General features: G+C 47.0%; 1 protein-coding gene across 1 annotated transcript; it reads left to right on the top strand.

Moving 5' to 3' along the window:
- Positions 1-9,228: 9,228 nt before the first annotated feature.
- CCDC185 (coiled-coil domain containing 185) lies at positions 9,229-11,319 on the top strand. Its single transcript, XM_025404898.1, has one exon. The coding sequence runs from the start codon at positions 9,326-9,328 to the stop codon at positions 11,195-11,197; it is 1,872 nt and encodes a 623-aa protein (XP_025260683.1). The 5' UTR covers positions 9,229-9,325; the 3' UTR covers positions 11,198-11,319.
- Positions 11,320-12,986: the final 1,667 nt, after the last annotated feature.

Here is a 12,986-nt window from a genome sequence, read left to right as displayed (position 1 = left end):
ACTGCTCTCTTCAAAGCTGTCAGACAGAGTCGTTTGCGTCTGCAGAGCTTTCTGCTGCTTTTTTGTTGTTGTTGTTGTTGTTGTGTAGCTGTGCCCTGTCCCCAGAGGTGGAGTCTACAGAGACAGGCAGGTTTCCTTGAGCTGCTGTGAGCTCCACCCAGTTGGAGCTTCCCAGCAGCTTTGTTTACCTACTTAAGCCTCAGCAATGGCGGGCGCCCCTCCCCCAGCCTCGCTGCTGCCTTGCCGGTAGATCACAGACTGCTGTGCTAGCAATGAGGGAGGCTCCGTGGGCGTGGGACCCTCCCGGCCAGGTGTGGGATATGATCTCCTGGTGTGCCTGTTTGCTTAAAGTGCAATATTGGGGTGGGAGTTACCCGATTTTCCAGGTGTTGTGTGTCTCAGTTCCCCTGGCTAGGAAAAGGGATTCCCTTCCCCCTTGCGCTTCCCAGGTGAGGCGATGCCTCGCCCTGCTTCAGCTCTCGCTGGTCGGGCTGCAGCAGCTGACCAGCACCGATCGTCCGGCACTCCCCAGTGAGATGAACCCAGTACCTCAGTTGAAAATGCAGAAATCACCGGTCTTCTGTGTCGCTCGCGCTGGGAGTTGGAGACTGGAGCTGTTCCTATTCGGCCATCTTGCTCCGCCCCCCTTTTTTTTTTTTTTTTTGAGACAGAGTCTCATTCTGTCACTTAGGCTGGAGTGCAGTGGTGCAATCTCTGCTCACTGCAACCTCTGCCTCCCGGGTTCAAGCAACTCTCCTGCCTCAGCCTCCCGAAGCGCTGGGATTACAGGTGCCTGCCACCATGCCCCCAGGTAATTTTTGTATTTTTAGTAGAGATGGGGTTTCAGCATGTTGGCCAAGCTGGTCTCGAACTCCTGACCTCAAGTGATCCTCCCACCTCAGCCTCCCAAAGTGCTAGGATTACAGGTGTGAGCCACCGCACCCAACGTTTAGACACTGATTTTTTTTTTTTTTTTTTTTTTTTTTTTTTGAGGCAGAGTCTCACTCTGTCACCCAGGCTGGAGTACAGTGGTGCAATCTTGGCTCACTGCAACCTCTGCCTCCTGGGTTCAAGCGATTCTCCTACCTCAGCCTCCAGAGTACCTGGGACTACAGGCATGTGCCACCACACCCGGCTAATTTTTTGTATTTTTAGTAGAGACAGGGTTTCACCGTGTTAGCCAAGATGGTCTCAATCTCCTGACCTCATGATCCACCTGCCTTGGCCTCCCAAAGTGCTGGGATTACAGGCGTGAGCGACTGTGAATTTTTAGTGCAGTCAATCATTTATTTCATTCATTCGACAAATATTTATCAAGTTCCTGGGTGGGGGTGAGAAAAGCAGATGAGATCCTTTCTCTCGTGGAACTTACTGGAGGATGACTTGGTTAATCAAATCTTCACAGAACTCTCAAGTGTAGGCCTGCAATGAACACACCCACCAAGGCGAGAAGCTGCTACTCTAAAGGAGCTGTGAGAGTGTATAGTAGAGGATTTAATCTGATCAGGGATGGCTTCCCCTGAACCAAGACTTCAAGAAGGAACCTCATTCCATGCAAAGGGGAGAACAGTTAATGACTCTCCCCAGAGGTATGGCCGAGCAGAGACCCAGGTAGGTGGCTGAAGGTGCTTTCAAAAGGTTCCTGTGGACAGAAGTGGTTGCTGAATGCACAGACAGGGCCACCCACAGTTGCTGTATTCTACTCCAGCCCCATGTGTGGGTGGCTTTGAGTGAAAAGAACACTATGAGTTGCCCACTGAAAATTCTTTCATAGTATAATAAAACTGGTCGATGCAGAGGTTGGAATTTAAGTGGGTGGAGGGTGCCCTGCCTTACCTAACGTCAGCCAAGGATTCACAATGCACGGCATATTACAATACATGCACAGTCAGCAATCACAGCAAACCATCCATCACCAAACTTCTATTGCAGTGCTATCTTCCCTTACTTCTAGCTTTCGGAAAAACAAATTTCATTTAAGGTTGAAAACTTCATGCTCAATTTTAGCAAAAACAGAAAAATTTTTTTAAAATGAAACTTTAAAACCCTCACACATTTTTTTAAAGTTTCAACAAAACACATTCTTTAAAATAAAAAATGAAATTATTCAATGTAATGCCTATGTGATGCTGAGGATTAAAGAACTCCAAACTGGATACGTTATTAAGTGAGACTCTTTCCTCAAGTTTCCACTGGGTCAATGTCTTCCTATGTTTTAACACTACAAACTATTTGTAATAACATTTCAAAAATCAGCAACTTTATCACACCGTTTTGTGTTTCTGTGTCAGTGTTAAGTGATCCAGTAACTGTAGCTCAGTCCTGTTATCTCCCTGTGGAATTGAACTCACTGTCAACTCTATGCATACTTATTTCGAGTTCTTCCCTTCTTCATAAGATTTGGTTAATTATCATCTCCTGCTTTTAATTGCATGAAGGTTACAAATGTGAAAAATATTAAAATCCTAAGATGCAGCAAAACTAGAAGTATTTAGAATACTCTTCTGCTCTCCAGGCTACATGTGATTTTCTCTGGCTATAATTATGCAGTCCTAGCACAGAAGGCCATCCGGTGTGAGGTTGGGGTAAGAGGTCCGATCCTGACTCCACTGCCGACTAATTTCGTGATCTTGAGCAGTTCTCTCTTAGAAAGAACAGTTGGCTCAGAAAGAACAGTTCCTACTTCGCATAGTTGTGGTAGGGTTTGCACATAAAGCACTTTGAGCAGTGCTCTAACACCCGCTCAATATGTATCTGCCATCATTTTTATACATATAACCTCTCATACACATGGAATATTTGCATTGTGGGTAAGTGATTGTTTCCATGGTAACAACTTTCCTATTTCTAGGCCTTTATCCCACTATTTTCTTTTTTTAAAAAAGAAGTTTATAGGCTACAATTTTCACTCTTAGCACTACATTAGCATGAGTTTTTCATTTCTTGCCCTGGATGTTTGCATACTTTTTTTTGTTTTGTTTTTACAGTTTTGCGGGTCTGATATTTTTAACGAGTCCGTATCTCGTAGGCTCATGTAGAGAGAGGTCCTGTAGTGTATTCTCAGATACTGTTACTTAGGGGAATGTTTTCCTGTGTAGTGAGGAAAAAGTGGAGGTGGGGCATAAAATAACAGAAATCCTGTGAAATTGTACTGCAAAATTGATTTTTGAAAATTAATAATTGCTGGGTGCGGTAGCTCATGCTTGTAATCCAAGCACTTTGGGAGGCTGAGGCAGGTGGATCACTTGAGCCTGGGAGTTTGAGAGCAGCCTGGACAACATGGTGAAACCCCATCTCTACAAAAAATACAACAATTAGCCGGGCATGGTGCTGCATGCCTGTAGTCCTAGCTACTCAAGAGGTTGAGGTGGGAGGATCACTTGAGTCTGGGAGGTCGAAGCTGCAGTGAGCTGAGATCACACCACTGCACTCCCACCTGGTGACAGAGTGAGACTCTGTCTAAAAAAAAAGGAGGGGGAGAGAGAGAGAGATAAAGAAAACGGGCCAGACACGGTGGCTCATGCCTATAATCCCGGCACTTTGGAAGGTCAAGGTGGGCAGATCACACGAGGTCAGGAGTTTGAGACCAGCCTGGCCAACATGATGAAAACCCATCTCTACTAAAAATACAAAAATTACCTGGGCATGGTGGTGCACGCCTATAGTCCCAGCTTCTTGGGAGGCTGAGGCAGGAGAATCACTTGAACCCGGGAGGCGGAGGTTGCAGTGGGCTGAGATTGCGCCACTGTGAGACTGTCTCAAAAACAAAACAAAAAGGAAATTAATAATTTACCCTATCATCCAGCCATTAAGGAAAAAAAAAACTTTCCACATAAATATTATCCTGTTAGTAAAGGTGGTTTCAAAGCAATACATTTATATAGAATAAAAATTACCTAAATGTTAATAGCTTTTGCTTACTACATGAATATTGGGGAACCTCAATTAATCTACAGCAGCTCTGTCCAAAGGACATATACTGTGATATCTATTGCATATGCACCTGTGCAATTTTTATTAGTAGCCCCTTTAATATAAGTAACAAGAAATATGAAATTAATTTCAATAATACATTTAATCTAGTCTAATGGGTTCAAAATACTATCATCTCAACATGTAACCAATATAAAATAAGTATTGAGATATTTTACATTTTTTCATACTGCTTTTGAGATCCAGTGTGTATTTTATACTTACAGCACACATCAATTCAAATTATTCATGCTCAAGGGCACATCCCATGTGTGAGTATGGGCTGCCATATTAGACAGAGTAGCTACAGCTTTTTTCTCCCATTTGACCCATCCAAGAATTAGACGCTCTGCTAAGAGATCAAATTTGAAGTCACCACAACAACTAACAATCTGTTCTGAGGAAGGGCATGGAACACATTTCAGTTCCACAGATGAATTTGAATTGTGGGGTCAGAGCACATTTTGCCATGTTTTCTAAGTCTCCAACAAATTAGGAGGCCCAGGTCTTCATTTGGCAGAAGGCTCCCATTCTAAGGCATCCAGCGAAATACATTGAGGATTTTTTTTTCTGCCAAATAAAAATGATTTTTCTTAGTATCAAGGGAATGCTTGGCAGTGTAGCATTTGCAAAACATCTCTTTCATCTACCCCAGGAAGGAGCTGACTATAGCTTCCAGCCTGGGATCCTCTGAGGGGTCTCCTTAAGATGCTACAGATGCAGGTGAGGAAGATTTTCTTGGCTTTGTGACAATGTGCCAAGGCTTGGAGCTTCCCCACCAGGCCCCTCAAAGGAAAAGGTTTCTCTTTCAAGTTTTGGTGGTTTACTCCAGACATTCTATTTGCTGTTCTGTGTGGGGTTCACTTGTTATTACAACTTCTTTTACCAAATTTCCAAGATTGTTGTCTTCAAGATCACCTAGACTGGAGATCTGCTATCACTACCACTTGGTTTAGAAACTCTCCTTCTCCATATCAAAGCATCCCAATGCCGGGAACCCTCAAACTCTGACCTGTTTCTCCAATCCATCCTTTCTTGTCCCATGGCTATTGCCCTGGTTTACGTTTCCTTTTTGCCCACCCAGACTGCTGAACCAGCCTACTAATTGATCATGCACGCTGCTGCCAGGATGAACTTTCTAAAATCTAGATCCCATTGGGTTACTTTCCTGGTTTCAAGACTTTTCTTAACTCCTTGCTGTGATCTACACAGTGGATTTCAACTCTCATAAAAAAGGATTGAAATAGGAGAACCCCAAATTTTTTCAGTGAAGTGTTACAAGGAGCCCCAAGATATAAAACAGATAAAGTCTAAGCTGCCCTGGGTAAAGCAAGGACAGAGGCCTCAGAGCCTGCCCTAAAGTCCTCCAGCCCTGCCCCTCTGGGCCCAATGCAGCTCTGGGGGAATCCTGGAGCGCTTCTGGACACAGCTGGGATGCTGCAGCCCAGTGGGAGGACATCTATGCTTCCTGGCTTGGCATAGCAGGCCCTACAGAATCTGCCCCAGCCCACCTTTCTGGCTTTATCACCTGCCACTTCACTCGCGCACACTCCCCATGCCCCTGCTACACAAATCACACATGACCCCAATGTGCCAGGCACTTGAGGCTCCACACTGCAGCCCAAGCAGCTTCCTCGGCCTGGTGTCTTCCTGCTCATCCCTGTCTCGACAATCCTAGTTGTCCTTCCAGGTTTCACTCCAGTATCATCCGTATGGAGCCCTCTCTTATAAACAATTCGGACAGAGCACACCCCCACTCTCCCCTGGGAATTCTGTTAAGGTGAACTATTTAACCACTTACAACATCTGCTACCTAGAACTGTTTCTCTTAGCAATATCATCTTTTTAATCCTGGCCCAGATTATCAATAAATTTGTGTGACATTACGCAGTGAAGACTCTGTCCTTTATTCCAGTGTCAGCAGAGGTGAGTGAGCCATACACAATTCCCTGAGGAATCCTGAGAACCTTCAGAGGAAGCAAGAAGTCAAAGAGCCCCAAACTGGAAATCTGAGCCCTTGGGTTCTCATTCTGGCTCCATCCCAAACTAAGTCTTTAAATTCAGCTCTACACTGCCATGGTTTTAGTGCTCTTGGCATAATGATAATGATTATTCTAATGGCTAATATTTATAAGGCAGCTACCACATGCAGACAGACACTGCTGTAAGCGTTTTTCATGGATTAACTCATTTTTGCTTTACAGAACAAAGGCTGAAGCATTTACTAGATTGGACCCTTTCTCCAGCTGCATTTGGGACTGAAAGAGACTTTACAGGGATGGGGAAACCAAGACATAGGTGAAATGACTGCTCAGGTGACTCAGCTGGTAGCAGAACTGGCTGGTGGCAGGTCTCCTGGTTTTCAGGTGGGTATACTTTCACCCACATAACACTGTTCTGTGGGAGTAGCCTGGGTATTGACCAGAGCCACACCTGTCCCTGCAAAATGTTTTACAAAGCTTCAACAGAGGGATATGACACTCAGCTATCAGCATAACTCAATACATGTAAAAATATTTCCTAACTTCAAAAGTTAAATGATTCCATTCAAACTTGGTTTACTTTTGAAATTACCATCTAGTAAGGGCTATATTCACATAAAATAATTTATTTAACAGGATACAAATGGTGCCAATAAAATCTAGGGTAGAAAACTTCTTATCCCCAGCTATAGACATGCTGGTGAGATCCTAATCAGGCAGAGTGGCTCCTTCCACTGTAGTTAAGGCTGCTACCACATGGCTTCAAGGACATGGTGTCCATGACCTTCTGCTGTATATCAGATCATAATTTTCCTAAAAGCATGGCTCAATTTATAGTGCATTCCCCAAGAGGCAGGTAGCACGCTATCATGGAAAGAGAAGTAAATCTGAAGTCAAAACTCCTGCCATTGACCAAGTGACTCTGGGGAAATCAGTTAATATGGCCAAGTCTTAGATTTGTCCAGTGGAAAATATTGTCAAGGCTATTGGTCCTTCCTAGCTGGGGTTGCTGTGATGCTTCAAGGAGACGTGAATGAAGAGGATTGGTGTGGGTAAATACTCATTTTTCTTCTTTAAGGAATGGTCATACTTGGAGAATGCTATCCAGAACTGTTTCCTCATTGCAACCCTGCCTTAGTCTCTTCCGGATGCTATTAACAAAATACCGCAGATTTGGTGGCATATAAATGAATGAAATTTATTTCTCACCATTTTTTTTTTTTTTTTTTTTTTTGAGACGGAGTCTCGCTCTGTCGCCCAGGCTGGAGTGCAGTGGCCAGATCTCAGCTCACTGCAAGCTCCACCTCCCGGGTTTACGACATTCTCCTGCCTCAGCCTCCCGAGTAGCTGGGACTACAGGCGCCCGCCACCTCGCCCGGCTAAGTTTTCGTATTTTTTTAGTAGAGACGGGGTTTCACCGTGTCAGCCAGGATGGTCTCGATCTCCTGACCTCGTGATCCGCCCGTCTCAGCCTCCCAAAGTGCTGGGATTACAGGCTTGAGCCACCGCGCCCGGCCTATTTCTCACCATTTTGAAGGCTAAGAAGCCCAAGATCAAGACATCAGATTTGGTGTCTGGTGAGGATCCTCTCCCTGGTTCAGAGAAGGCCATCTTTTCACTGTGTCCTCACATGACAGAAGGGATGAGGGAGTTCTCTGGGACTCCTTTTATAAGGGCACTAATCCCACTGATGAGGGCTCCACCTGTATGACCTAATCACCTCCCAAAGGTCCCACCTCCTAATACCATCACCTTAAGGGTTAGAATTTTAACTAAGAATCTGGGGGAAACACAAACCTTCAGACCATAGCAACCTCAGAGAAGGGAAGTGACTCAGCCAGGATCCACAGTATGATGTGAACATGACAGAGCTTGGAGTCACCCCTTTCTAGCACTCTATCCTTTACTTAAACTATTTTAAGATTACATTAATTGCATTATTTCCTTAAGCTAGAAATCTGCAGAAACATTTGTAAATTCATATATTACTTTAAGTCTTAACACTTTGTTTTTGAGACAAAGTCTCACTCTGTTGCTCAGACTGGGGTGCAGTGACATAATCATGGCTCACTGCAGCCTCAAATTCCTGGACTCAAGCAATCCTTCCACCTCAGCCTCCGGAATAGCTGGGACTACAAATGCACACACATGTTTAGCTAATTTTTAAAATGTTTATATAGAGGCAGAGTCTCTCTATGTTGCCCAGACTGGTCTAAGTCCTGGGCTCAAGGGATCCTCCTGCCTTGCCTTCCCCACATGCTAGGATTACAGGCATGAACCACCACCCAACCCAATTCTTAAAACTTTTAACTGACGCTTAGCATGGCACCAAAATGATATTTATTGAATGTATTCTGGTGCCAACCTCTGGATGCATCATTTCGTCTGACCCTCACAACAGTCCTGCAATGCTGGTAAGATGAGGCCCGGCTTCCCACTCCATCTTGCTGGAACTGGAGGTCGTGGAAACTTAAGGGATTTGCCCAAGAGCCCATGAGTGAAGAGTGGTAGAGGAGATTCAAATTCTTTTTCTCTACCAGATCCAGTGCTTTTCCCATTAGCCAAGGGTGCCTCAACAAGGAACAAGAATCCCACAAAATTCGAGGAAAAGAGGGAAAAATGTGATTTCAACATGGTGTTCACTGATGCTATTTCAGACATGTGCACGCAGCATTCATATTTTGACAAAAGCAGTAATTACCATATTAGAAAATAGAGTCGTCGTCTTCCTTTTCTAAAAATCTTTAAAAGTTAACATTAAAGCATGCTTTGGGCTTGCTAATTTAAAACGGCAAATGGATGGTGTCGCATATTAATGTGCGTCCACAGCCGCTCTATTTGACCACGTTGCAGAGGTACACACGTGCAGGACGGTGATTCTGCAGCTGAGGGTATCTCCTCCCTGAAACTGCACCTTGGCCCTTCTCCCCACCCTTTTTATTCTGAGCGTGACGCCTTCACCCGGGCTCTCTTAAAATCCTGCTGTTTGTATGCAAATGCGAGTTCAAATTTCTCCCTGAAACACTGGTGGGGGGACACTATGCACCCTCATCTTTAAATGTCATCCTGATTTCCCACATATTCCCTCCTCCAACCTGCAACCCCTTTCTCCCCCACCCGACCCCCACCACCCCCATCTCCATCCTCCTGTCCCTCCCATTCCAGGTGCTCCGAGTGCTAGCAAAACTGGGGTGGGCGGCGCCGGGCAAGGGCTGAAGACTGCGGGGACCCAGCTGCCAGGCGCATTGTGAAGTGGCCGGAGCGTCACAGGCGACCCCGACTTCGGGACCGGGGGGCGGGGCAGGTGTCTGCAGCGTCCTCTGGAGGTCTCAGACCCCTTGCGCAGACTCTGCGCGTGCCCAGAGGGAGGGATGGCAGGCTTCAGCCACTTCTCCCAGCCACCCTACCGGGACCTCTGGGAAGCCCCGCGGCCCGGCGGAGAGCGAGAGTCCACGCAGCGGCTGGGCGGGCAGAGGTCCGGAGCCGACTCCCCCGCGTGCTCCCGGGCCGAGACTCCCGGTGCGGAGAGCGAAGCTGGGGCGTGCTGGCTGCACCCGCACTGTTCGTTCACGCCGCGGCCTCGCAGGCGCGGGTGCTCAGACTCACCGCGGGGCAGCCGAAGCCTGAGCGATGTGGTCCGCAGGCCCCTGGACCGCTCCAGGAAGCACGGGCTCCGCAGCAGGCGCCTGGAAGATGCCTGGGGAGAGACAGGAACCAAGCCCCGTCCGGCTTGGCAGCCGCAGACCCAGCTGCCACCCCAGCGGCCGCAGCCCTGCCCGCATTACCCACTGGCCCAGGGAGACTCGCCCCCGCCTTACTCCGGAGGAGCTGGCACTCCCCTGAGTGGCACATTCAGGGTAGAAAAGGCACAGGGTGGAGACCAGTGGGCAGTGCCGCTCGGCAGACATCTAGGTCGCTGGTCCGCTTCCTCAGTTCCCTCGGAGCGGTCTTCTGTGCCCTCCCAAAAGTTCAGGAGGCACTCAGCCTGCGTGTGCGCCCAGAAGAGAGACAGCAGCGACCAGGTTGAGTCATTAGCAAGCCGGGACTCCCAGCCCTCGGCCTCTAGCAAAGAGATGCGGAGCCCCCACACCCAGGTCCTGAAGAGCAAGCTGGAAGAGGCAGTGGTGTCCTCCCAGGACCAGCAGATTGTGGCCCTCGTGTTGACCCGTCTCAAGAAGGCCCAGAGGATGCGGGAGCTGCAGCAGCAGGCGGCTGAGGCCTGGGAGGAGTTGAAGCGCTCGGATCAGAAGGTCCAGATGACCTTGGAGCGGGAACGCCGGCTGCTGCTGCAGCAGAGCCAGGAGCAGTGGCAGGAGAAGGAGCAGCGCAAGACCCTCCAAAGCCCTGAGCAGCGCTGCCGGCGGCGGGACAGCCAGAGGAAGAACGTGACCCCGGGGGAAAGCCGGTGGAAGGAACAAACTGAGGACCAGGAGAGCCCGCGCCAGGAGAAACTGGAGAAGGCGCGCGCCCAGGCAGAGCACCGAAAGCACTGCCAGGTGCGGCGCCTGCGGGAGCAGGAGAAGATGCAACGGAACCTCCGGGAGCAACACACCCTGCAGCTACAGAGGAGGCTGGTGGAGGCCTGTCGCAAGAGGCATCTGCATGCCGTGGAGGGACAGAAGAAGGTCCAGGACACCAACCTGAGCTCTCTCATCAATTACCAGGCCCGGAAGGTCCTCATGGACTGCCAGGCCAAGGCTGAGGAGCTCCTTAGGCAGCTGTCCCTGGAACAAAGTTTCCAGCGGTCCCAAGAGATACACCAGGGCCTGATGAAGGAGCGGCACCGCGAGCTGAGGGAGAAGGCCCAGAAGGAGGAAGAGCAGTTGCAGCAGGCCAGGTGGCGTGCAGGGGAGTCAGAGGAGCAGAGGAAGATGCGCAAAAGGATTCTGGTGGAGCTGGCAGATGAGAAGATCCGACAGGCCAGGAATCACGTGCACAAGACCACTAGGGACAAGGTGCAGCACCTCCGGGAGCTCAACCACCTGAGGGAGAAAAACCACCACATCCTGAAACTGAAAGCCGAGAAGGAGGAAAAGTGCCACATTGAGGGCATCAAGGAGGCCATTAAGAAAAAGGAGCAGAGGGTGCGGCACATTACCCAAGGGAAAGACCCAAACTTCCAGGAGTTCCAGAAGCTCCCTCAGGCCTCCAGGAGAGAGGAGAGAGCGCCTCCCAACAGCTCCCTTGATCAGATAGTACTAGAGGCCCAGCTCCGTGCCTGTCAGCAGAACAGGGATTACTGAGAACCAAGGACGCCTGGCTTACAGCGCCAGCCAGAAGGAGATGTGGCAATGTGATTCCTTTTGTAATCTGATTATAATTGAACATTGATTTTAAAAAAGCATATAAAATAGCTGCAATTTCCTCTCATGAACTGGTTTATTGATTCACTTGGATAGTTTAGAGGGTCGGGGAGAAAATTTTGGGAATTTCTATGAAAATGACTTGGCTTTGTGAATTTCGATTTGAATACAAAATATTCATTTAGCTCTCAAGTAATCTGAGAAACACACAACAGGCACATTTTGGAGACACCAGAGAAAAATCTATAGTTAGGGATACAGTTCTGTGACATGTCTTAAGTCTTTTCCTGTCCCAGAACTTATGAAAGGGTGAAGTATAAAGTATGCATCATAAGAAATCTCCAAGACAAAAAGAAATTTTAAAAAGAGTGAAGTGGGAGGATTCCTGTGAACGAGTAGATTTGGGAACCCTGCATACTATATCCTCTCTTGGGAGTTCATAATGCACTTTAAAATTTTAAAGACATGCAGTAAAGAAACTTAATGTTTAATGCCCCTCACCCCTTTTTTTCCTCAGATAATTTCATGGAATTGATGTTCTGTGAAACATTTTTGAAAACGGCACTCTATAGTTCTTATCTGATTGTGAACTTCTTTGGCCTTCCCTCCTTGTATTGATAGGAAGTATTTCTAATTCCATCAGCACTATTTCTTGACTGTTCCACCACAGCCACACCATCTGATATAGTTTGGCTGTGTCCCCACCCAAATCTCATCTTGAGCTATATAGCTCCCATAATTCCCACGTGTTGTAGGAGAGGCCTTGGGAGATAATTGAATCATGGGGGTGGGGGTTTCCCCCATACTGTTCTCATGGTAGTGAATAAGTCTAAAGAGATCTGATTGTTTCAATAGGGGAAACTCTTTTCACTTGATTCTCATTCTCTCTTGTCTTTCACCTTCCACCATGATTGTAAGGCCTCCCTAGCCACATGGAATGAGTCCATTAAATCTCTTTTTCTGTATAAATTACCCACTCTTGGGTATGTGTTTATCAGCAGCATGAAAGCAGACTAATGCATTATCTAAGATCTCATTGGAATCTATTTGGTCTGCTTCTTTTTTTGGTCAGTCCTATCCAGTCTTACAGAATAAAATTCTATTGGAATCCTTCTCTTCTCTATTTCTCCTCTGTCTCTTTTGAAGGAGGTATGTGATGTCATTCTGTCTACCCACATTGTGTCTAATTAACCTAACCAGGCCCTGAGTCAATGACTAAGCATGACTCAGTAATATGACATTTTAAAAATAGGGAGCCAAAAGTTAAATAGAAATTAACCCATCAAATCTCAGAGTCTTTATTGAACTCTCTAAATGTTTTCTTTAAAAAGCCCCTAGTGTCACATTTGTATTAGAGAGAGAGAAATAGAATAAGCTCCATTGGGAGATTTATATCTTATTAGTAATTCTAAAACAACATTAAAGGTAACCTGACAAAGGATTTTGTGCAAAGGTCAGTTTGAGGTCCACTTTCTTGGCTCTTATCATGGAAACCAGGCCCTCTTCCCCATTCCATTTTCTTCCCTTGCCCCAGTCCCTTCTGCCTGGTATCCCCAAAGAGGCCTACAGTAGGACCCTTATTCTTCTCCTCAAAAATGTTCAGGGACAGCCGCCTTGCTCAAAATGGAAGGGCTCACATATCTTCCCTCAGTTTCCAACCTTATTCTCTTACCCTTGCCCAAGTTAATCCTCTGTTCAAGCCAAATGCCATGTGCAACCCAAGTATTCA

This window comes from Theropithecus gelada, chromosome 1 (assembly GCF_003255815.1).
Source record: "Theropithecus gelada isolate Dixy chromosome 1, Tgel_1.0, whole genome shotgun sequence".
Lineage (NCBI taxonomy): Eukaryota > Metazoa > Chordata > Mammalia > Primates > Cercopithecidae > Theropithecus > Theropithecus gelada.
Note: the sequence above shows the minus strand (reverse complement) of the source record. Positions and strands in the feature narration are given on the sequence as shown.